This window comes from Puntigrus tetrazona, chromosome 9 (assembly GCF_018831695.1).
Source record: "Puntigrus tetrazona isolate hp1 chromosome 9, ASM1883169v1, whole genome shotgun sequence".
Taxonomy (NCBI): domain Eukaryota; kingdom Metazoa; phylum Chordata; class Actinopteri; order Cypriniformes; family Cyprinidae; genus Puntigrus; species Puntigrus tetrazona.
Window position 1 is genome coordinate 26,271,969 of NC_056707.1, and position 27,409 is coordinate 26,299,377.

Genomic DNA, 27,409 nt, shown 5'->3' on the forward strand with positions numbered 1-27,409 from the left:
CTTTACTGAAAAGCAAGTGGTCATAAATAATTTAAGCTGTATTTGCAGCAATTTCCAACCATTTGAGGGGGTTAATAGTTTTGTTCAGATGTTAGATTAGATTTTATTGGCTGGTTCCCGAAAAGTCCATTAACATTTATAAATGTGTACATTCACACATGATAATGTGCATTTCCAAACAAAATGAAATACAATCTTCAATTTCATAGATATACATACATATATACACACGTGTGTGTATATATATATATATATATATATATATATATATATATATATATATATATATATATATATATATATATATATATATATATATATATGTATATATATATATATATATATATATATATATATATATATATATATATATATATATATAATATATATATAATTTTTTACTGGATGTCTGTGCTGGTGCTCAGTTATGAGTAACTTTTTATTCATTTTTTCCACAAATGGGAAGTTCACAAAAACCAGCAGGAAACAAAACCCTTAATGTTCGATATATTGTGCAGTGTATAGGTCTCTCTCAAATACACCTTTCCATTTACCATGTCATTTCATTTCAATAGAGAAAAGCAAAAAAAAAAAAAAACAGATTCGTAGAGAGATTTGAACTAAAATTGTGATGCATCTGGAATGCAATAGAAAACTAAAAATAAAACACGACGTTTCAAAAGCATTTGAATGATCTTTTATTGTCCTTTGTCCCTATGCATACATGAAAATACATTTACGTTGAATGTAATTATGGCAATATTGTACATACACACACATATTAACATGTATGTGGTGCGTTTCAAAATGTTATACTAATAACAAATGTACATTAAGTACACAAATGTGCAAGTGTATCTAATGTACAAATATGGTATATGAAATGTACCTACATTTCATATAGAATTTTCATATAGAAAAATGCACACTTACACACTTCATAATAAGTGCACACACACATACACATCCACATGCACACTACAGTTCACGAAGGGGGAAAGCGATTTACTTCGATTGAGAAACGAAAGAAAAAAAAATTTGCATGTAGAGACCTTGGAGAAGACCTATACAGTCCACAATATCCCAGACGGTGGAGTTGGTGTGGTCAGTGTGCATCGTCTCTGCCTAATGTGTCTTTTTCAGTATGTGCAGCTACTCCACTGCTCAGTGTACGGACAGACAGTCTCTCTGAGGTAGACTGCTCAGGTTAAAGAACAAGCCTTTTTCATGGGTTGGTTTTTTTTTTTGTTCTTTTAAATCCTTTTTATACGTTTTTCTTCCTTTTTTTTATTTTCTTTTATACAAATGTGTGACATTCAAAAAAGACAGAACATAAGTACTACATGTCAATATGTAGCAATGAGGTAGAAATGGTCGTAAAGAATAATGGTCGAAAAACAAACACTGGTGACACTTGAAAAGAAACCACCGTCCACAGCGGCGCTGAAGCAAACGAACACACAAACCCGGAACGGAACTCAATCAAAAAGCATTCTTATCTACACAGGAGATGTGCTTTATAACTTTGTACCTTTTGGATGTTCCCACATTTCCTTTTTTTCTCTGCGATCAATTAAAGGAATGTTCCGGTTCAATGCGAGCTAAGCTCTATCGATGGCGTGATATTGATTACCGCTGAAAATAATTTGGACTGATCCCTCAGTTGTTTTTTTTTTTTTTTTTCTGTTTAAAAAAACAAATCAAAATTCATAGTTACAGTAACACTTGGAATGGAAGTAAACAGGTCAAGAGTGCTGGAGGGTTTAAAAGCATTTTTGTTAAAGCACTTACATGAATTATGCAGCACAAAGCTGTAAATTTGTTTAAATCGACCTTTATGAAGTGGGAATACTTTTCTAGTGGATGAACGGCTGAATATGGTGGAGTTGTTGGCTGGACTGCATCTCTGTCATGACATGAAAAAAATTGGTTACAGCTTTAACAAAAAGACAGTAAATTATATTCAATCAGACTAGTCTTAAACCGTGTTCTTGTAAAGTTACAGTGAGCTTGGTTTGTGTTAAAAGCAAACCCTAATTTATATTATGCGGTCAAGAACATTCCTTTAACCAATCACAAAGAGCTTTTAAGAATAAAATTTAGCAATCGGTTTTGTTCAAGAGCATTTAGGCTACAAACATTACCGTAGAGCACCAGCCCTAGAAAACACCAGCGGTAAGACTAAAAGATCATTTGTACTTTTCAGGGTCAACGTGGGTTTTGTTCATCAGTGCTATTTGGCTTTTAAATCCAGAGCTTGATCGTTTTCAACAAAACGGGAGCTAAACTTTGTGAACATTACGGGTGAAGTCCTATATAAGTTTCCCTAAATGTGTGGATGAATTCAAATCTTCAGAGATACGGATCAGGTTTTGATCAGAAATAGTTTTGTTCGCTTTGGTTTTGAGGGAGGACAATTAAGTGTGATAGGCTTTAACACAAAACGTTAAAAGTGCATTTGACAAATTGCACAATAGTAACTTTTTTTTCAAAACAACACAAAACAAAAGAAGGCAGAATACCACTTAAGAAGAAAAAAAGGTTTCCACTTCAGACGACAAAACAAGGTTAGAAATCGTAGTCCTTTGGGTGTACATATCACTTTACGAACATTGTGAAGAAAGTGGTGTCTCACAGCTACTGAAAAGACTATCTGGATGTCTGTCGAAAAAGCAGATATTTCTTCAAGGATATGTCATATATATACACACACACACACACACACACGTATTGGAGATCTGGTGCCTCCAACTGCTAAATAAGCACCTTAAAATGGTGTCGAATTACACTGCAGTGGACAAAAAAGAAAAAAAGTTGAAAACAGTGCATTCCTTTCCAACATTTGAGAGACATGATATAAAGACAGGCAAAAAAAAAAGAGAAAGACTGATTGAGGAAACACATCGCTTCAACTCTCTAGTGCTAAACAAAAAAAAAAAAAAAAAAAAGGCTGACACAAATGATCAGAGAAAGTAAACATATCAAGAAACAAACAAAAAAATACATTCAAACACAAGTTTCCCCTTACAGTTACCAACATCCTGTGCTACCTTGGGCTAGAAACATACTGTATGCAAGTACACAAAAGCAAACGCTTAGTTAAAGCATTGCGAGAGCCTGTTGAATGAAGAAAAAGATGCCTCCATGCTCAAGGTGGCGTAAGGAAACTGGGTGCACAAACATAAAAATATAAAGTGTTTGACTAACTTGCTCAGCAAGAGTCTATAGATAAACCGTTATGTCACCATTTTAGTAACTGTATCGATGCTGCATCCTTATACCAAGTCCTAAAAGTCCTAAGAGTATGCTCTCATTGGCACATGCAATTTTTATCGCGCAGACCGCTTCGTTGATTGGTTACGTGTATCCCATCACTGTTTAAACATGCCCGGTCAATCAAGTTGTCACAGTTAACACCCTCCAGATTGCATTTAAATCAGTTATACCACCTTAGAGTAATTAAGTACCACATTGATCTGCCGGTCTTTTTGCATAAAGATGCATTTAAAGGTTAATGACCAAACGTATCTTTTCAAAATTCTAGATGTTATATAATGATATCAATAACTTATCAAAAAAAATTAATTATACATTTGTTTGTAGTTGTAATTAATTTGAAATATTAGCCATTAAAGTTTCCATGAAATCTTGAGTACCTTTGGAATACTCATTCAGCATAGGCCTACAGCCATTTGGGACACAGTAATTATAATTTTTGAACATTATTTAGGATAAATAGTATGCAAATTGAGATGCAGCATAAATGTAGAAAAAGTTTATAGTGGCGACACTTCAGTGTTATGTTATGAATTGCAGTCTGACGTATTTTGGAAAGCAACAAAGCTAGCAATGTTTTAACTTGCGTTGCTATGAGCACTTGCATACTTGCGTAGAGTAGGTTTCTGACTTTAGGCAACGTGGCCCCAGTAAGTGGCCCCATAGAGACCCCCATCAATAATATATGTGTGTGTGTTTACACAAAGGGGTGTTCAGTGTCATCTGGGCACTCGAAGCAGAAGAATTGCACAGGTAGTAGACAAACGTTTGTTGTTTCTTTTCTTTCATTTTTTTTTCATTTTTTTTTTTGGAAAAAAAGGCAGCTTGTTCTTTATGGAGGCTTCAGAGCAGAGCAAACCTAAAGAGGTTGAAGACACCAAGCTCTCATCTTTCTGTTCTAGTTGCAGAGAAAATAGTGCTAAACTGAGGTAGAACAGAATGCAGGGTACACGTGATCCTTCAGATATCTTTACACCAACACCACACAGCAGCAGGACAGAGTCCGAAACAAAAACGAAACATACGAAACCGTTACGAAAAATGTGAAAATATTTCCACTTCAAGAATCTAGTAGCCTCTTTCTAAAGTTTTGGTTCACTCCAACTCTATTCTGCAGAAAGGAGACAAACGCAAATAGTGACGTCTACTGCATACTCTGACGTGGATGTGGTTTCGGACTAACCTTATCTACACAACAGATAGTGCCCATTTCTGAGCGTTCGTTGTAGAGTCTGAACTGCTATGCAGGGAGGAACAGGTGCTGTAGTCAATACTGGCACACAATTCTGCTTTCAAAACTTAAAGCAATGTCCACAATGAAATTTCAACGTAATTTGGAAAGAACAATAAGAATATAACGGAAGAGAAAGAAACTCCCCAAATTTTTCTTCCAAACAACCCAGAAATGTTCTGGTTACATTCATAGTCATATCCTTTTCATTTTTTTTTAATTGTTTGAGGTAAACCTAGAATTTTAGAAGAAGCAAATTAGAAACCAAACCCAATGTAGTCAGCAGTATGTAGTGCTATCGCATAATCTTTTTTGAGGTACTGTACAAATCACAATCACTTTCCTGAGTTTTTGAAGAAAATCAAACACAAACGAATTTCATAACTTATGATCCAGATTCAAAGTACAACACGGACCTTCTCCTGCCCTTCCTGGGGTCTACAGGTCAGACTTGATTGAGGAATACTGTTGTTCTTTTGAGAGAAGTGTCGAAAAACAAGGAAAGGAACGAAAAGCAGAACATGTCTGATTTAGTTTCATGTTAAAGCTCTCTATATTAGCACATGCCACCAATGTAGATGGTGAGGCAAACAAATCCAAATACAAATCAATAAAGCACCACTTCAGGCACTTCATAGCAACAAAATCTCAAAAACAGCAGAATGATATTTACACACAAAGAAGTTTGTCCTCACTTACAGAGTTTCTCGGTAAGCGGAGCTCTGCGTCTGCAGTACTGAGCCCAGAAAACAGTATTTCTCTGTCTGGATTATGTGCAAAGGGCCAGACCTTGACTTAAGTACAGCCATGCATCATTCAACTGTATCAGACCGTCCTTCAGGTTCTTCTTTAGGGGTCATCTACATTTGTAATAACCACACTTTTTAACTGCATGTGTCACCCAAAGAATTCTGAATTGTATCCCCTCTTAGAGAAGAGGAGGCCACCACAGATTTCATTATGCCCCCGCTCTTTACTGACTACAACCAAACATCTTATTCCATTCAGTGTATGTATCAAGTTCTTTCTGGGATATGCTGGGCTGGATTTTGCAAAACACATTCTCAAAGTCTTGGTACGAAACCGGTCTCATCTGACCTGGCATCATTCCGGAAAGGTCTGCGCCGGACATGCCATGGAGAGGACCAACCATGGCCTCCTGGCAAAGTCGGACCACATCCAACCCGGAGAAGCCGTCTGTCCGCTGAACAAGCAGCGCAACCTCTTTGTCGCTGAGGCAGTAGTTGTGCTGTGAGAGCAGCTGGCTGATTATCTGGTGTCGTGCGGTGGCATCCGGTAAGGGGACGAGCAACCGCTTTACAAAGTACCTTCGTAGAGACTCATCAATCTCTTCGGGTTTGCTGGTGGAACATACTACTAGAACATGTTCCTCTGGAGAACTTAGAACTCCATCGAGCTGGAGGAGGAGTTCACTCTTGATTCGGTTCACAGGACTTTCTTCACTCAACTGGGCAGACAACAGCAGATCTACGTCGCTGATGAAAACCACGGAAGGCTGCCGGCAGCGAGCAACTAGGAACGAGGCCTGGACGATCTTATCGCCCTCTCCAAGCCATTTTGTGACCAGTGCAGAGCCACTTAGAAGAAGAAAAGCTGCTCCAAGCTGACTGGCCATACACCGGCCGAGCAGAGTCCGACCCGTGCCCTGAGGTCCAAAGAGAAGGATGCTGCGAGGTAATGTGGCCATGCCGCTGAACATGTCTGGCCTCAGAATAGGCCACAGGACCTCATCTTTGATGGTGGCCTTTGCCATCTCCAGTCCAGCAATGTCACTCCAGTCCACAGGGGGTGTCTGCTGCAGAATCTCAGTGGTGACCATCTCTACCAAACTAGCATCGCTGTTTTTTAACTGCTCCTCAGCGGGGTGGCTGGATGAAGTGGCTGTGCCAATGGAATGGGGGTGATGCTGTCTGTTGTCGTCACCGTGGTCACTCAAAACCGGGGAGCCGAACTTTCCAAACGACTCGCCTGGTCGCAGGGGTCCCAAGGAGCCTTTGGAGGATCCATAAGAAGGAGGGGTTAGTGCCCTCCCGGACTGGCTGCCGAATTTCCGCTGTTGATCCGGTGGCATTGACTGCTTCGTGGGCTTAAATGCCAAAGATGATGTGTCAGCGTTCCTGTCAAATCCATTCCCTCTGGTTGAGTCAACAAGACTGTTGTCTGGCATTCTGTACATGGGGCTTTGAGCAGAACGCTGCTGGCTGTAGTTGAAATTTCCATAACTGGAGTCCATATCTCCCTGGCCCGTCATGTAAAACGCTTTTCTTTTCAATGTGTTGGCCGAGCTGCCGTTCAAAGGTGTTGGTGCAATTGGCGCATGGTTGTGGGACTGGTAGGAGTAACCGGGAAGGGTGGAAGGGGGCAGGGGAGTGGGGGCAGCAATGCCTGAGGGCAAGTAAGCTGAGGGAGGGGGTGCTCCTCCTGGGCTGTAGCCTGGGGCAACAGCAGTCTGTGGGGGATAACCAGCTGGAGGGTAATTGTAACTGGAGAGATTGGGGGAACTTGCATTGTAGCTGGGCACTAGGGTTGGAGGTGGCGGAGGTGGAGGCTGAAGAAGCCCAGCGCTGTGCAAAGGTGAGGGATGTGGGGATGGGAGAGCTGGTGTGCTTTGCCCGCCGCTGTAAGTAGAATGCAAGTATGAGCCATTGTAACTGCTAGCGAATTCCTGAGAGGGGATCCCCGAGTGCAGTGCAGTAGACGCATGATTCCCGCAGTTACTGCTGGAGTAGCTGGGCTCACTCAAGCTACTCGCCACCCCTGCGGAGCTGCCAACGCTTGCCGTCACATCTGGAGGAGGCAGAGCAGGCGTCATGCCAGTCTTACTTGCAGAAACCACATCTGCAGCACAGCTCATTGGGTAGATCCCCTCCTGCCATGCTTCGCTTTCCGACTTGCGTCCGTTTAAGAGTCCTGGGGCGCTCTCGGAGTACGAGCACAGGAGCGCCCGCTCACTGGGACCCTCCAGGATACCGGAATACTTCTCTGCATACTTTTTCAGAAGGTTGGAGGCCGTCAGTGCTGATATATCGTCATTGGCCCAGGCATACTGGTAGGTCCGCTGCAGGTGTCCACGGTATGCCTCTGCTTTATGTGCGGGGGAACGTGTGGTGGATGAGATGTCGAAATGTTGCTCGGCCCACTGCGCATGCTCTGGGGTCCACTGCATCTTTAAGCCTAAACAATCAACAAACAAAAACAAGCAGGTGTTAGAATCTGCTTTAAGTTCATAACTTTAACGGACGTGGTCATGTGGCTTAGTGTTGATGGGTAGTGTATATATGACCAAATACATGTTTTGCTGAGTTACGGCTTGCAAATGTTAATTAAACAACGTTTAAAGAAATTTGCATGTACATATTGTGTTTTGCGAAAAATAAGTATTAAACAGAAATCAGTGCTGGCCATTAAAAACGCATTGGTCGACCACAGGGCTTTTCAGGGGTTTCTATTTTGACATGTCGGAATCAATGATCCAATAAGCAACTGCTATTGAAAAGAAACGAAATGCACACAAACGGCAACAACAAGAGTAAAATATTATTTCCATTTTCCCCCATCCAGCTCTCCGAGAGTCCTGGCTTCATATCGCAGACACTGCTGACAGTTGGTATCGCAGGAACAGTGCCGATTTGGGCCTCCAACACCTGGTTAGCACAGTATAATGCACCCTGCACACAGCCGAGTGACACAGACATCGCAGGTCACTCTATAATCCAACTCTCATCTAAAGCAGTCCCAGACAGTTTCAAATCTGCTTGGAGGAGTGCAGCAAAGCAATCTCCCAGGCAGCGCTCTACTGCTTTCATCACACAAACTCACAGCACGGCATGAATTACAACAGCTTTCTGTCTGCCGCCCGCCCGCCTCCCGGAGCACAGGGAACTGGAAAGGAGGAAAAAACATGCCTGCCTCCCTCTCGTTCGCTCTAATGCTCCCCTTTCTCTCTCCTTCTTTTACTCTGACGCTCTGGGTTCTACCTCTCTCTTTCTCGCTGTCTTTTCTCTCCGCAGCCTCTGTCTTTTATTGGCTCCGGGGCTCAAAAGCCACCATCAAGTTTAATCCCAAACTCCATCTGCAAACACAAGCAGTTACATACGCTGTCATCTTAGACACAGCATGGGATTATCAAAGAGACATTTACTCAAGAGCCGACGGGATGACGGGGGTGGTCGCGCGCACACTATCGCCGTCTCTAGATAGACTTCTGATGACAACAGCGTTCGGCCGCAGTGTCCAGCAGGCGTGTTATTGTGCACACACCTCCCGCTTATCCGAGCTTACTGGGCCTAAGCACTCACAAACACTATTCACGGCACAAAGAAGAAAGAAGATGTCACAGAAAACGACACTGTTTACGAGTTCTTAGCCATGTGCCCGTGTACCTTGATCTCTAAAGCCTGTCAAATTGTCCAGAGACGGCTCCTTTGCCTGCACTCAATGGCAATTGGGTATTTAAAACTTAACATACGTCTCAAAACATGATATAAACAGATGACCGCTTCTTGTAGAACATGCATCATAAAAATAAATCTGTTAACAGTTAGAATACACAATAGAAATATCAACCCCAAAATAGCTATATAATAATAATAATAATAATAGAAATATAAGAGTATGTAAAAATAAATCGCACAAAACGCCACATTTATTAATTTTTTGTGTTTCCCTAAAACACCATTTTGACCAAATAAAAAAAAAAAAATCCACCAGTATAGCAATATATAGTTCAATATTACAATTTAAGACAGAACAGTTTAATATATGCAAAATGCAGCACCTGTGAACATTTGAGCAGTGAAACAAATTAATCATTTTAATTCATGGTAGAGTAACGGGACACTTTGAACAGGTTTATGAAAAATAAATCGAGCTTACAAAACTCAAAAAGATTTCCGCTTCAGTAATGAAAGCAGCATTTAAGGAGGCCTAAAGCATCGTGAAACTACTCTAATTACATAGTCTTTCAGTCACTTAATGAGCAAATTAAAAGTGCGCTGAAGTCGCTGCATTGGTATATTACTTAATTTTGCAACGCCAGCAAAATCATTACAAATATAACCTAAATATTTAATACATCACCTAGCCCTAGTTGAATTTGCTGAGACTGGGACGTCTACTCACTATATCTCTATAAATAAATCCCCTTTGATACTCCATCAGTGTATTGTGTGTATATCAGAGCACTTTCTCCACAATAGAAGATGGGCATGTGGTTTTCCCTCGCCTGAATCCCCCAGCAGCCTGGCCAGACACCACACACAGACACACACACACACACACACACACACACACACACACCGACACACAGAGCTAATTAGCAGGATGATGCTGAGCTAATTGTGTTAATTTACAAGGTTTTAGTCAAAGGGATCGCTGCTTTGGCTGGCAAGGCTGTCAGGCCCGCGAGTTAATGACTAAGAAAGGCTGAAGACAAAGAAAGCTGGCAAGAACATGGCAGACATGCCAGCAAGCCCATTAATAAAGCCCAGGGATAAAACCAGCACCGCAAATCTAGACAGATGTCAGTTCTAGCGTGATTATCAACTGATAAGCAATGCAACGCCTATGTAAGACTTGCTCGCAATAAATACACGTCATTATCAGAGTTCAGACTTTTCCTTATTCAATTTCCAAAAGCAGGTCTCCAGTGTGAGCATTTGGAAGTGCAATTGTTGCACGCAAATAAAAAAATACAATTATTATGCTAACGCAATAATACTTTTATTTTAATAATAATAATTTCAATTTTAGAAATTTTTTACTTTTATATATTTCTATACAGGTTTCTTTTAGTTATATTAGTACATAAAGTTAAACTAATTTAAAACGTGAATTTTTTTTTATTCATTAATCCTTGTTAACTTCAGTGTCTAATGTAATAATGTTACAATGTTTTGTAATGTAATAATGTTAATATTGTTACTATTGCTATTAATATTAATGGTTTTGCTTTTAGTTTCAGTTTTAGTTAACTACATTAACCATGGTCACGTTCTTTGTAATTATTTATAAAAATGTACTAATCGACTTCTGAGTAATACAATAAATCCTACATTGTGTTTTTACTACTGTATAGTTAACTAAAATTAAAAAAATAATAAAAAAACACTGACAAGAATTTTGACTCGGCGTGTATAAAATATTCCTGCACAAGAAATTGGTTTAATACAAATACCTGCTTTATATAGATAAACATCTGATGCATATTTGCCGTCATCCGAGAACAAGCTTTTCTTTTCTTTTTTTTTTTATATATAGTGAAAAAAGCTGCTGAATATTACCTTGGGAATTGAGCGGTTCGACTAGCTCCCTGCCTCTGTACATCCACTTGTTAATGCATTTATTACTCTTCTTTCATGTTCCACTTTGGAATAGATATATATTTATATATGGCTCCTCTCACAGGCAGGTCTTTGTGAGGAATGTGGGTGTTAACTTGCTCTACAACAAAGTAAGACATTTCAAGAGGTTGAAATCCTCCGCTGCGCACACAGAGAGATTTCAAACAATGCTCTCGTCTCGCGGTTTGATGGGTTTTATGAAACGCACTACACTCGAACAAAAGAACAAATTCACTTCCCGTCACTATTACCGAGCCATTACAAAAATAAAACCTTTCTCAACAAGATTAAAGCAGTTGGAAATGAGACATCAAGGATTTATTTTACGGGGGAACAGCGAGTCGCTCTGGACACTTTGAATTGGAGTACTCACCTCATGTATGTGCCAGCGTTTGTAAATTGCTTCTTTTCTATTTTTATTCAATATGCTTGCTTTGACCCTTCGCACGCACGCAGCCTCGTCCATATAGCTCGTTTGAACGCGAATCGGGAGCTTTGTGCGACGCCACCGTTTGAGAAAGATTTGAGGATTGTAATTGAACGATGGAGGAGGAAAACGAGACGCAGAGAGAGAGAGAGAGAGAGAAGCAGAAGATGAATCACTTGTAGTCTTCGAGTTTCTACTCTAAATCATCTGCTTCATTCCAGTCCACGCTGAGCTCAAGTTTCAGTTAACACGGACACAAACATAAATAACACAAAAAGCACATCCTTATCGCTACTGGAGGTATAAAAGTGTCACGCGGGCCGCTCTAATCTGTCATCGGCGAGCTCGCTAACTTCTTAGGGAACACGCTCGGCGGGATGCTTCCTGGGACCACACTACAGTTTTCAATCATGTCACAGTTCCTAGTGATCAACCCATATACTGGTACTTTTAGTTAAAAATTAGTATTAAAAATGATAAAATTATTAAGAATTTTTTAATGTTAACTAATGCAACCATATAATAAAGTGCTAGTAAAATGTAACTAATTTAACTAAATACCCAACTAAAAACAAACACATTTAAACAAGGTCTCATTTGTTAACAAATAACTTCAGATGACCAACTAAAAATTATTGCATTTAATAAACAATGTCATTTTCATTTAATATATTTTTGAAGTTTGTCTGTACACAACAGTACTATTATATTTTTTTTAGCTTTAATTTTTGTTTTATTTTTATCCTTTGTTTTCAGTGGTTTTGTTGTGTTTAAATGTACTTTAATTTAATTTGGTTTCATTTGTTTCCATTTCAGTTTCTATTAGTTTAGTCGAGGTACGTTTTAGGGAACGATAACACCGGTAAACATTACACACCCTGAATTAAAAAAAAAAATTCAACCAATAACACATTAACTAAAGTTAGGAAATGAAGTTAGTTTTGTTTTCAATGTCTCAACATACGGAGTAAAAAATTGCATCATGTATAGAGTTGCTCCACATCTTTGAGGTTCCAGTTAGTTAGGATTCTGTCTTCACTAGATTTAGGAAGAGGAACGTCAGCCCTATGTAATCTGAATAGTCATATAATCACAGTTTGTATTAAAGTGATGTTTGCAGCCAGCCCGAGGCCCCGAAGCTCCATTTCCACTGATTGACTTCTCACAAAACCCCCTTTTGTTTAATTCACCACTGTCTGCTGGTCTACTTTACGGCTGGAAAACCTTAGATTACGCTGACCACTGTCACTCAATTGGGTGAGATGCCAAACAAAAGTCGGCAAGACTGATCGCAAATAGGACTTCAATACATGAGATATTTGGAAGGTGCACTGAATATTTTCTTAAAGTACCAGTTAGCCAAAAAGAAGAAGTGACATCTATCTTACTGATAAAAAAAAACAAAAAAAACAATGGCACTGGGTAAAGTACCTCGCATATAGACATCCTCAAAATGAATGAAACTACAAGTAAAAGAAAATTAAAAGACCCAAAATGCAATAAATAAAAGGTTCATTCCACTTTTTTTGGAAATAAGCTCATTGTCCAACTCAGAGTTAAGTTGTGTTTTATCGTTTTTGAAGCCATTGAGCTGTTTTTCGGGTCTGGCAGCAGCACTTTTAGCATATTTTAGCATAGATCACTTAATCTGATTAGACCAGTAGCATCGTGTTAAAAAAGGACTCAAACGTTTGCTACCATACCGTGACCACAGTATGTGTACCATGCATACGATGTAACTACAGAAGAGTCAAGTTTTAAATAGGAAAAATATCAAAACTCTTTGGTCTTTTTTGACCGTGATGCTACCGGTCTAATTGGACTTAACGATCTATGCTAAGCTATGCTAAAAGTGCTATCGCCAGACCTGGAGATCTGCTGAATGGATCGAAAAAAAACATTAAAACTCAACTTATTAACTCTGAGGGAGTTGGAGAATGAGCCCGTTTTCCAAAAAAATGTTCTCAAAAGAAAAATTGTTTTCCTTTTTTATGCACAAAACTGCTCCCGAAGCAGAAACCAGTCATTAACAACTAATCCAGTAACACAACGACCAAAAAAAAAGCTACATTTCTGAAAGATAATATTCAACTTTCTCTTCCGAACATGCGACCATTAGTTAATCTGAATGATTAAAGATACGCCATACTTGCTCACCTATTACAAGCTGAAACCTGACAGTAATTACTGATCATCTGTGCTCGTCTAATGGCTCTGTTAGTTCTGCCGCTGATCAACACACCGAGTTAGGACGGCGGGGGGAGCGAGAGGCGATACACCGCAGTGTGTAATTTCAGACACTGTGATCATGGCCAATGAGACAGAGAAGCTGACCTTTTTCGGATCTATTAATCTGGCTAGCCTCGGCCGATTTTAAGCAAACAGCGGCGAGCTTGCGCTCTGTCTGTCCAATTTCCCAGCGCGTAAATTGGACAGCCGCTCGCACCATTCTCAATTCATTACTGTGCTGCTGAAAGGAAGCTATGAGGTGGCGGAGAGGTGTGTGTGTGTCCCGGTGTGTGTGTGTGTCGACTAGAGATGTGCAGTTCGGTCATTCTGACTGCTCCAATACTTCTAGATGAATCAGACAAATCCCTCGGTTCTGTCTGAGCTGTATTCCAGTTCTCCTGTTGGGAAATACCAAAAAAAATCTAATAAATAAATAACTGTTTGAGAAGGTGACTTGCACAGAATGTTAAATATCTTCAATCGTTTTCATTTTATTTAAATAATGGCAAATAGATTTATAGCGCACTTGATAATAATCATGTCCTAATAAAAACAAAGTTGTTTTTAAGTCTGTTATTTCTATAGCTTTCGGTGCGGCGCGTCAGTAGGAAATATTACTTTGGGTTTCCAAACTTTCCTTTTGCCATTAATTCTAATAATCCAGTAAGATTTATGTTTGCTTCGCACAGAGATCTGACCATCTTCCAGTCTGTCTGGAACGAACAAACTGAGACGGACTAAATCTAGAAGAACTGTGGAGAACGTCTTGCACCATATCAATGGAGATAAAGACTCAAATTAAAAATACTGTTAATTCCTTCCTGTTCCAGATGCAAGGACGTGCCCAAAACGACCACATTTTTTTACAAAAGTAACGAATAAACAAACTGCCGCAAATTCACTAAAATACAGTCCTAGCGTGGACGTGATCTTCTCTAGCAGAACTCGGTGTAGATGGACGCGGCTGCCCTAGGAGGAAGCTGTCATAATTGAAACGTGGCCTAATCAGACTCATTACCATTTTGGGCAATTTGCACCACCAAAGATGCTTATTAGGTAACTGTGTTTAATAAAGCGCTCTTTAGAAAGCTAACAGTAATGAGCTCTTTAAAGTCAGCTCGGAGTGTGATTATGCCAGTGGAAGTGTTTAGCCTGCCGCGCGCAGACTGCTACATTTAGTCTTGTGCAATGTCATAATTAAGCCATGCAACCTGCTTTCACTGCCTCACAATGGATGCGGCTGCGGCCTGTAAAACCCGGGAAAATATTTATAATTACTGATCATTACAGCCCAGGGATTTTTATCTGCGGATGTAAACACAATTATGAGAGCCTCTTGCTTTCATGTGCCTCGAACAGAGGACTCCATATGACAAGCGTGCAAATAGTGTGGACACACATTAATTACATTTATAAATAAAAACAAGCTCGTGTTTTTGTTTCAGCGCTCGACTGATCTCTCTCTCGCGCGCCTTTTCCCTTTCTCCTCTTTTGGAGCGAGCCTGGGATGTGCTTCTAATTCAATCGCTACTAGAAATCATTATGGCAATTCATCTTACATATCAACTTAAAAGGTAATTTGAAAATCCATGTCGTCCTCGTTCGAATGCTGCCGGAGACCGGAGGTCATCGTTTAGCCCCTAATTTACTCAAGAAATTTAGTCAAGGCCCTTTAACTGCCATTTTCCTGACCGCAGTGGAGGAGGAGAGTGAGGATAGCTTTTATTTTATTTTATTTTTTTTACGGTTGCGAGATATTAGTAAAGATTCTGACTAAACTAAATTAAGCGACATTGTGAGTAGTACTAGTAATAGTTAGATAGGTAGATGCTAGATAGGATCAAATATAATGGTTGGTAATAACAATAATAGAGATATAAATAGAACGACATAGATAAATTACAGTAAAAATGGATAGATAGATAAACAGATAGAACAACAGACAGAGAGAGATTTAAATTACAGTAAAAACAAATAGAAGTATTTTAACATGGGTGGAATGAGAGTTCGAACAAATGTTAGAAACAAAAAAATTGAACGATAGATGAAACGAGAGATAAGACAGATTTAAATTACAGTAAAAAGTGTTTTAACAGAATGATAGAACAAATGTTAGAAAGAACAAAAATTAGAACAATAGATAGAACGATAGATAGATTTAAATTTCAGTAAAAACAAATAGAAGTATTTTAATATAGGTGGAAAAATAGATTGGACAACAAAAATTACAATGATAGATGGATAGATGGATAGATAGATAGAAATTACAGTAAAAAACAGTAGTATGTTAACATAAGTAGAATAATAGTTCAAACAAATGTTAGAAACAAAAAAATTTGAACGACAGATAAAAGAGAGATAAGAGAGATTTAAATTACAGTAAAAACAAATAAAAGTATTTTAACAAAAGATAGAACAATTAAACAAATGTTAAAACTGAAGAACACATAAAAAGACAGAGATTTAAATGCATCACATTTAAACACAAAAAATAAGAAGTAATTTTAATTTCAATTTAAATTACAGTAAAAAACAACAACGAGCAGGATGTGCCCCACATGGGCCTGCGGTGTTCCCACACGCTCTTTGTTAATTAGTTCATGAGGAGCATCATCAAATGAAGTAACACCTGCAGAGTCACACACTACCTTCTGGGTGCTATCATTTAATCAAGCCCTATAAACACAATTAATCAATTAATTACTCTTAAACGCACGTCAGCCGCTGAAGTCCATCATTTAGTGATTTGGTTAATTGTGGAGTGAGAGCAGACACACCACAAACAGCCTCGTCTCACTAACTACAGTTGACTTCACACTACGAATGCAGACCTTCAATACACACAATAATTATTGTCAAAAATATTTTTTCAAGGAGATTTTTTATACAAATATCCTATCCGTTTTATTCAATTATTCGTTTTGAAAACATGACATTTCTCTAGGCTTGTCACAGAAGCATGATTAATGAAGGAATGAAAAGATGAATTAAAAAAAAAAAAAAAAACAAAAAGAGCATTTTGGTTAAATCATAAAATAATTAATAAATATTCACTTTATTACAATTTACAGACAAATATGCCTTCATTTTCTTGAGATTATTTGGTTAAACATGAACTCTACCTTGTTATTTTACCTTGGTTTCCTTGATATGTTATACATAATACATAAAGTACTTAAATACACACAGTATAAACATATTTTTGTTTTGTATATATAGACACACCCATACAGAAAAAATAAAAAATTATTATATATATATATATATATATATATATATATATATATATATATATATATATATGAATATACAAAATGAATATACAGTACACATACTTTATGCATACAAAAACCTTATTATAAATATATATATATAATAAGCGCTAGAATAAAAAAATACAAAAGTAAATAAAACGTTTAGATTTTTCTGGCCATAAGATACACTGAAGTACCTTGTCACAGAAATACGTAAATAAATAAATGAGTGAACGTTTCATGTTTTCTTATCACATGGCAACAAAGACCTCATTCCGGTTATATCACATAAAATAATACTACTTTCTTAATGCATTACTGTCTAGCAGTTACACCACCGTTTCTATGCCCCCCAATAAATAATAAATGTATAGAAAATAAGTTAGACATATATGCACTGTTGATTTTTTTTTTTTGAAATGTGACGTGGCACTGAGAGCAGCAGCACAGTATTAGATGAGAGCCTGCCTGCTGACAACTAAGTGTGTGTTAATGCTGAAAGCATTTCACCTCAATCAAGCTGCTTTAGAGAGGACATTGTCACACTGAGCCGTGTGCTGGGACTGAATAGCTAAAGCACAAAACTCTTTTTTTCCTCTTCTTTCGGCAGTGCAGCTGAATTCTCATTCCCACTGACACTCAGGCCTTCAGGCTTTTTCCAGCATGTCTGTTTAAATTTTCAGACTGACCTCTCTTCTGCAGATCTCCGCAGATTTGTGCATCTAACTCCAAACTCCTAGAGCTGAAAACAGCAACAGATCTTTTACTCGACGACACAACAGCTTTAAGAGAACACCATCAGTACGACCACCTGTAAACGTTCAACGGTATCATCGTGCGATGGGCTCATTTCAAAACATGCACGATATCCCACTGAACTTTAGACGAAATGGGAAAATCTCTAAAAGCGCAACTAAATGGAAATGCACAGAGAAAAAAGAAATTTATTTGAGAATTTATACACACAGAATATAGGTTTTAAATGATGGCAACTAAAAGAAAAAGCGATGAGAATGAAATCTAAACAGTGAATAATGTTTGTAATATAACAAAAGAAAAATAAATGAAACGCATACAATTATATTTTAAAATATTTCAAATAAAAAAACCTAAAAAAAATAAAATAAAATCATTTAGCATGATTCTTGGTAAAAGAAAAATTATAATAAAATAATAATAGTAATAATAAATTATTTTTTACTACTACTACTACTACTACTACTACATAACATTCAACAAAAATATTAAATATATTCAAATATATTTTAATTGTTAATTGATATACATTTTTAAAGATTGCAAAGGATATTTTAAATATTATATATATTATTATAAATATTATAAATATTTTAAAACATTAATAGTTAAATTAATTATTAATTAATATAAATAAATATTATTAAATATTAAAATGTATAATAAGTTAATACAGACCTTATCTGTAACACATGGCAAAGCGGACACGACTACTTTAATATATTAGTGCTTTTTTTAAAATTTCTTTTATAATGAAACAATATTCACACGCACAATATATACTCGTATAGACTGCAAATGATATTCAAAAATGAGAACGTTTAGGTAACACTTCTGCGAATCTGCCAAATGCACAGTTATTGAACGATGCGATAACCTAAAAATGCCCGAATATCAGCCGATGCATCGGCCTATCACATGTCAACACAACTCAGCCGCTCCATGACCTTCTCCGAGCGAGTCTTTCACACAGGAACAGTTGGTGCGGTTGACCACACTAACACACCAACAACCTGAAGTGGTCAATCCGTCAATATGTTTGCGAGTCTTGCATATGCGCGGCGGCGAAGCGAAGCTGCACCGAAGAAACTGGAGGCGGATAATGTGATAATTTCTGTCTAATGTACCATCTGCTATTGTATCAATGTCAGCGTTAGCACGAAGCAGCTTTGCTTTCCGTCTGTAGCCCGATGCTCTCAGAGGCTTTCAGCGGCGACTGCCAAAGCACTTACAACGGGAACCGAACGACAGCGCCCGCCGCTCGCTTCCCGATGAAACCGAAGGCCCAAACCCGAGCCTGCCTGTCAGAGCGCCGGAGAAACGCGCACACCGTGTACTTATCTTTAATGTAGTTGGCCTGTCAGTCAAGCAGTCAATTTCCACAGACAAGGCCACTCTTTGGAAATCAGCGTAATATTCACACTTCTGTTCTGAGGGAAGACGACGTGGACTGTGACAGAGCTGTAATCATTTCAATCTGGTAAACAGCGATTATGCCTCTCCAAAGCGTCTGGCTGTTCAACTGATACGGCAGTCTCGTCTGTTCTGGGAAACGAGACGCCAAGAGCGGGTTTCAGTCGATCCGCCAGCGGCGTGGGAAACCCCCCGAGCGCTTTCTGACGCCATGGAGGTGGCCACGGGTAAATTAATTGACCAGGATGAAGTCGAAACAATCGTTTCATCATTCGCTACAAATAAATGAGAATCTTTCAATAAGGCAAATGCATTACTAAAAATAAATCAAGAAAACTGCGCTTCTGTTGGGGTGATAAAAAACAATAAAAAGTGGCAATAATTTCATCTCTCAAGGACTGCAACTGAAATACGGTTCTGTGATTACTTTCCATGCAAACGTTTAAATAAGGCAAAGCTTTATAAAACGATCTCCATAAAGCTACCGCTGTTAAAGTGAGGGAAAAAAACTGCATTAAAGTAAAAATAATCCACAAAGTTAAATCGATCAATCGCTCGAATCATGCTTGATTTCCATGCATTCTCAACATTAATCCATAAAACTGGACCTGGAAGATAGAGTGATGCTGTAAATAAAACAAATGATAATAATAAAACCAAATCTATTAAAATAAACTTGAGAAAACAGTGCATCTTAGTAGCAGTCCAAAAAAAAAAAAAAAAAGAAAAGAAAAGAAAAAAATTAATAAATTTGTAGATGAACCAGGATCAATAATAATATCTTTCAAGGGCTTCGTTATATTATTGAAACTAGCTTAATTTCCATGCAAATCTTCAAACTAAATTCTGAATTTAGAGAAGCAAAATTCACAAATTCATGAAAGTAGTAAATTAATGCAAAAAAGATTCATTCAAAGTCAAAGAAATATTCTCATTTAAAGGCCCCAGACAGCAGGAAAAAATGTCCAAGCAAACTTTCTGATAATGCATTATCAAAATTACTAATATATATATATATATATATATATATATATATATATATATATATATATATAAATCATAAAACTGGGTTTCTGCTTGGGTGCTACTGAAAATAAAGTAAAATCCTTCTCTCTATATAAAAATCAGACACCTTTCTCTAAAAACATTCATCCCGGAGTCAACCTGAAGTGAGTTTCTGACAACGACCGACAGAGTGCTTCTGATTGGCCAAACAAAAACTAAGTGACTATAAAGTAGTGACTATACAAAAGTAGTGACTATAAAGCACTCGTATTAACACAAACTTCAAAGAAAGAAATCACACGTTTAACGTCGTCCCCCAAGTCTCCCTATATCTGTCCAGTTCAAAAAAAGACACAACAGAATATTTTACACAAAACTTTTTTTTTTCTCCCACGAGGAGTTGATGGTAAACAAAGGCGGTGTTTTTGCTGCAGACTCCTCGCCTCGCAGCTGTAGTGTACGATACAGCCCTCTTCTGTTCTTACGCTGACATTAAGGGCAGCAGAATCGTCTCATCTGCTCGGGTCTCATCCATCAGTCTAACTACAGTGAGCTAATTATTTAGCCCATAACCCAGACACGATGCGCATTACATCGGCTGAAAGATAAATCATTACACACGCTGCGCTTTCTGATATTAAGTGGCTTGTAAGTACAGTGGATGCATCATATTTCAAGAGCAGACAATATACACAGACGTGACGGCGGCCAGAGTAATGACCGGCCATTATCTTATATTGCTTGCAATAATAATTTTCAAGAGACTCGTTTGGTGAAGGGTGGTCCATCAGATGTTTGGGACAAAGACTTTCCTACGTAATCCAAAAATCGCTTTTTAAAGGTCGTTAAATGAAGACACGGATAAAACCCTGGGGAGGTTATTTTTACATCTAAAACGCCATTGATCACAGCACATCATGTGCGCTTTATAAATACATCACCTTTTATACGTCCCATCAATAATTTTACACAAACAAAACTGCTCTATCTGTTGCAGAAACGGGTGAAAAGGACAATATAAAATGCTATTATATCATTACTTTCTGGCTGTAAAAACAACAACAACAACAGGAGATAGATAGACAGATAGATAGATAGATAGATAGACAGATAGAGAGATAGATAGATAGATAGATAGGAGATAGATAGATAGATAGATAGATAGATAGATAGATAGACAGACAGATAGATAGACAGACAGACAGATAGATAGATAGATAGATAGATAGATAGATAGATAGATAGATAGATAGATAGATAGATAGATAGATAGATAGATAAATAGACATTGATAGATAGATGGACATTGATAATAGATAGACAGACAGATAAATAGACAGACAGACAGACAGACAGATAGATAGATAAATAGACAGACAGACAGACAGATAGATAGATAGATAGATAGATAGATAGATAGATAGATAGATAGATAGATAGATAGATTGATAGATAGATAGACAGATAGATAGACAGATTTAGATCTTACTGATTGCTAAACAGTTTGGAGATTACTAAATAAATACCAAAGGACAACATAAGACGTCATATTATATTTACAGATTTTCCCCTGGAAATATTTATAAAAAATTAATAAAAGATATAAAAGAAAAACTGCAATCATCTATCTATCTATCTATCTATCTAAGTCACGTCACAAACGTATAACCATGTTTCTGGCAATACAGCAAATGTAGAAATATTTTAGCTAAAAAAATTACACATTTATATTTTATTTTAAAAACAAGATAGTTAATAAGATATTTACTAAAACAAACAAAAAAAATGTACAAAAATATTTACATATTTTTTTCTGCCAATACAAAATCTCTGATTATAACTATTAAAGAATAAAAGTTTATTATGCATTTCTTTGATCTTATTAAAACAAATTATACCTGCTGCGCCTGTAGCAGGAATAGACCCAAACAGATTTGTTATGCATTCTAAAATATGTTTCTGAATTTTGTGAATTACTCCTGAATTACTACCGCTTTACTAAACACACACACACACACACACACACACACACACACACACACACCAAGACTGCACTCATTTGTTACTAAACTATAACAGACACTTGTAGAGACATTAAGCTCATGTCTGGCTTTAATAGCCATCATCTTAAACACTCCAGACAACCATGTTAATCCAAAATAAATAATTAAGACCGATAAACAAATGATGGTAAAAACAGAAAAGGCAAATCTAGTTACAATTCAATTGGAAACTTGCACCGAGTAAAAAAAAAAAAAAAAGCATAAATTGTGAGCGAGAGATTTGATGAATGGTTGGGGTCAGATGAAGAGTCTTGTGAAGAGCGTCATGCCCTTGCAAAAGATTCATCACAAAGCCTCTTTTTGTAACTTCACAAAAACTATTTAATGGCTATAGAAAAAAAAAGCAGCTTCTTTTCCAGTAACGTGAAGCGTCTGAAAATTCTGGATGAGTTTAACACTTTATAACATAACTCAAACTTTGCTAATTTAATTTAGTTAAAAACACTGAAGAATGCAGCCCAAGGACGGCGAACGGGGCAATGGGGAGGGAAAAAAAGAAACATTAATACCTGGACTTTTTTTTTTTTTTTTTGGAGTGGTGGAATGATTTTGATAGAATCAAATTCAATGAGAAATATTTTAATAAAAAAGGCATCTGAATGGCAGCCTTCTGCAATAACATACAGCCTGATTAATCAAGAATTCTTTCATTTAGTTCAGAAATCCAAATGTAATTAGGGTGAAGATGTTTTAGATGTTGATTTATCCTTCAGAAATCTCCAAACCATTTAAACAATCCACTTCAGCTGGGTCTGATTAACAGGAAAACTGAAATGTCAAGAACAAAATCAATAAGGAACTCATTTACTGGTCACGATTGCCTTAAAGCAACAACTAAAATACGCTTGTGGCATTTTTTAGATATTATTTCTCTCATTATTATTGACGCCAATGTCTTTTCAAACAGGCGCGTTTAAGCTACGTATTAAGGAATATTTTATAATAGTATAATATATTTAGTTTGTCCTTAATATGGCGCCGCATAAAACAAAACTTTCAATAAAAATAATGCTTTTTTGATGCACTATTCTCACATTGCGTTATTTAAAGTTTTATTCGTTTATATTTTGTCTTTAATAGGAATTCCCCTATTTTTATTAACAACAAAATGTTAACTAATAAAACATTTTATAAGAGAGAAACTGCTGTGGAAAGTCACATTCGAAAATAAATTAAAATTAAATCGTATAAAATACAAAAATGACATTTAATCAAGTTAACCGACAGAAACGTTAATTCAAAATGTCAAATTTTATTGTCACGAATGAACAGACATTAATAAACGTTAGCTTCGGTTCAAACTGAAATACTGGAAACTGCGAACATGCATTTATAATGTGACAAAAAGTGTCTTGAAATAAAATGACGAAATTATTGCAAAAAATAAACTTCTGAAACGACTGTCATGTAGAAAAATATGTATATAAAATTAAATAAAATTTGAACATTAATAGATAATTTCAGTTTCAGGACAAACACAAAGGGTACTAGACAGTAAAAAAAAAAAAAAAAAAATAATAATAATAATTAATAAATAAAAAAATAAAATTCATAAAATGGGACAAAAAAATGACAATGAAGCAAGTTAATAGACAAATCAAACAATAATATGGTTTCAGACCAAAGACAGAAATATTGGTGACTGCAAAGGTAAAAAAGAATTAAGTAATAAAATGCATAAAATAAGCAAATCATATCAGAGAGATGTTTAACTACACTACTGTGCAGTCAGACTCTATTCGCTATTTCCAGCAAGTCTGTATAGGTCCAGAGAGTAGGTGTCTACATTAGTCTCCTGCATCCGAGCGCCACGTTAGAGTTTGACAGCCATGAATAACCTCTGTAGAAACACCTCTGCTGAACCACTGACGCATTACAGAAATCATCCACATTATGCAGATTACCATCGCATTACGCCACTCATCCTTCAGCGCCACACTACAGAAGAGCTGCACTCATTTGGTCTAAAACTTCCTTCCATGAGACCGTTTAACTTGTTTAACAAATCTAACTCAAACAGGGCTTTTGAGTTACGCTTTAGCATTTCTGCTAAACACAAAACACCTAAACCATATCACTTCAGAGAAAGGAGAAAACTTGTCTGCGACCGTGTATAAAAATGTTGTTAGAAGATCAGAAAAGATTGGGAGAAAGTGAATGGGTGCCGTCAGATTGAGAGTCCAAACAGCTAATAAAAAACAGTTAATGTCTTTATAAAAAAAAAAAAAAAAAAAAAAAAAATATATATATATATATATATATATATATATATATATATATATATAAGACATTTTTAATTCAAATGGTCGCTTCTGATAGAAATGCTAAAAAAATGTTTTTGTGGTGAAGCAAATACTGCATAAAAACAAATGCATTTTCTATATCAAAAAATGTAGATAAAAAGAAAAATATGCTATATATATGTACTATATATGTAAGCTTGTAGAAACGTTTGAACGTTTGAACTCATAAGTATATTTCACTTGGAACCATTTATGTTTACATTTATGTTAATTAAATGATGTAAATTAAAGTAGGGCATGCGTAATTAAAGAGGTTATGTTTTTTCCTGTTTTATGATTGCTTTCGCTGTTCGCTTTAGTACCTTAATGTTTGTTTTTGTGACATCTGGAGTTAATTTTCTGCTCAAAATGACCCATACTCACATATGACACATTATTTTAAAAAGATCACAAGCTGTCTACGTGCTTACATTTTTGTAAGTGAAAGGACAAAAGGGCAAAATTAAGTAAATCTTACTTTTTTGTGCAGTGAATTACTGTTTGTTTTTTGGTTTTTTTATTTAACAGCACTTTTTAACCATTACAGCATTACTTAAGTAAAATTTACAAACAGAGAGTCAAATCAAATTTACTGGGAATTCCCAAAATTTCTATTTAAAGCAGCTAACAATTCTGTTCAGGCATTTACTTGTCATTTTTGTGAACTAGACTTTGTGAAAAATTGACTAGGGCGAAAATTGTTTATTCCAAGTAAATCCTACTATATATATATTTTCCAGTGCATAATAACTCTTCCTCCAATCAAAAAGTCGTCTGCACCGATCGAGCATCTGATGGTGGATTTCTGTGCAAGAGAAGATCACATGAAATGTGCTTTTTCAGTGGAGCAATCATTATTATGGATTACAGGTGTGTATTTTAACCAGAAGGGAACGCTTTAATAACGGATTTGTTTCTTGCAAAGATGCAGCTTTTCGCTTTTTCAATCCACGAGCTGACGGACTGGAGCGCCGTGCGATGCTTTCATCGGCTGTCGGGACTCTCATTCTGACGGCACCCATTCACCGCAGAGCATCCATTTGCATCCATTCTGCAAATCTGCTCCAATGAAGACGCAAACTCTGCATCTTGGACGACTTAAGAACGAGTAATATGATATATATTATATAAACTATTCCTTTACCTCGTAAAAGCTGCATGCCAGCTTAAACCCGTTGTAATTACTCGTGAAATGCACGAGCAATTTCTGAGCGCGAGTCATTTTTTTAAGCAAACCCTACATCATTTTCTTTCTTTTTTCCCAGTGTGTGTTTGTAAGTCTCGCGGTGGCTAGCAAGGCGTTTCGGTAGCCACCTGGATTTCTGTCCTCAGATCAGAGCAGTCAGATCGTGTTCGGCTGCTGAATGTGGAAGTGAGCTGGCCCTGACTCAAACTCATGCGCTGAATAATGCATCCCGCGTGTCACAAGAGGCCCTCTGCAGCAATTTCTAAGCCAGATTTAAATGTTCACACTCAATTGAGTCCAGCTATGATACATAGACTCGCTTCAACACACACACACACACACACACACTCATCACCATCATCTACATCCCACCTGAACGTGGTTTTATGATGCTCTCACTGGGGATGAATATAGATCAGAAACAAACACAGATGTAAGACAAGTTAAACAAAGAAGACACCCGAGGGCTGTTTTTCACAGGATGTTCTCGTTTGGGCTGCGATTACTGACGTCTACAGCCAAAAAAAGGCCACGTGCTGGACTAAAATTGCATTTATGATTACAGTCTTCGCAGATGCTTTCTTGCCAAAGATTACAAAGCTTACAAGACTTGAGACAATAAAACTAAACGCTCACGCCACATGCAATTTAACACCTCTTCGACTGGTGAAAAACAAACGCTGGCGTCTTAACAATGCTTTCCTGACAGAAGAAGCAGAGAAATGACTCGTGTGCAGACGGATAAAATGGTTTGCCTACTTTTTTTTTTTTTTAAATCGCATGTATGATTGCAATGCTCTACGTGAAAAAAAAAAAGGTCTGCATTAGAAATTGGAGGGAAGGAAAAAAAAATATAAAAATCTTTTTTGTGCGATTTATACAATTTCAAAAGCTGTAAAAAGCTGTTTAAGTAAATATATGTGCTTCATGTGCATGTCTCTGGTCGGTTTTCAATCAAAAAGGTTGAAGGTTTAACAGCTGAAAAGAAATTAATTGAAGAAATTAAGACAGCTTTAAGTAATGGCACTGTAATCTTGCAGGATTATAAATATATTTCTTAAATACTATACTTTTTTACAGTCAAAGTCTAATAGCAATTATTATATAATTGTATAACTTTAATAATAAATATAATAAATTATTTTAAATCCAACCAATAAATTACCACAATAATAATATAATAATAATAATAATAATTATTATTATTATTATTATATTTTACTACTATTGATTTTAAAAAGCAATTTTTAATTAAGATAGCTATAAATATTAGCATTCAAATTTTTTGTTTACACAAATTGGTAGCTATTTTTATCAACTGATAACAGCAACAATATTTTCTTAAATATTTTTTCATATAAATATTACAGTGGTTTATTTTTTGTAACCACGTTATTTCTACATTTCAATTTAGTTTCAATTCATATATATATATATATATATATATATATATATATATATATATATATATATATATATATATATATATATATATTATTGTTATATTTATTTTTACATGATACACATACTTTTTTCTTTTTATTTTAAATATTTTAAATCTAGACATCTAGAAAAACGGAGAACACCGTTGGATGCTCTTTAACAAATGGCTTCTCTCCTGTTTTGCAAGCCACTTTGGATAAAATCCCGCTGAATGCAAGACTCTAAATATAAAAAGTATTAATATTTCAATAACCAAGCAGCGTTCAGGCCTCGCAGTCATACAGAAGTGCTATTTATCTTGAATAAAACCAACACGCATGTACCATTCATTTAAAATCCGAGCTAAACAATTAGCTCGCGCCGGGTAAAACATTCAAATGGTTCACTAAACACGAACGGCAAACAGATCCGAGAGAGAAAAACCCTCCGGCGAGGTGTTAAGTGAGCGAGCCAAACAATCCACAAACACATCTCTGGCGAAA

General features: G+C 36.7%; 1 protein-coding gene across 2 annotated transcripts in view; it reads right to left on the reverse strand.

Moving 5' to 3' along the window:
- Positions 1 to 407: 407 nt before the first annotated feature.
- Positions 408 to 27,409, reverse strand: part of fign (fidgetin) — a 58,751-nt gene continuing 31,749 nt past the window's right edge. For both annotated transcript variants that reach the window (XM_043248151.1, XM_043248150.1), the window contains exon 2: positions 408 to 7,702. In XM_043248151.1, coding sequence (XP_043104086.1) covers positions 5,481 to 7,694 — 2,214 coding nt within the window. In that variant the 5' untranslated portion in view covers positions 7,695 to 7,702 and the 3' untranslated portion in view covers positions 408 to 5,480. The remainder of the gene's footprint in view (positions 7,703 to 27,409) is intronic.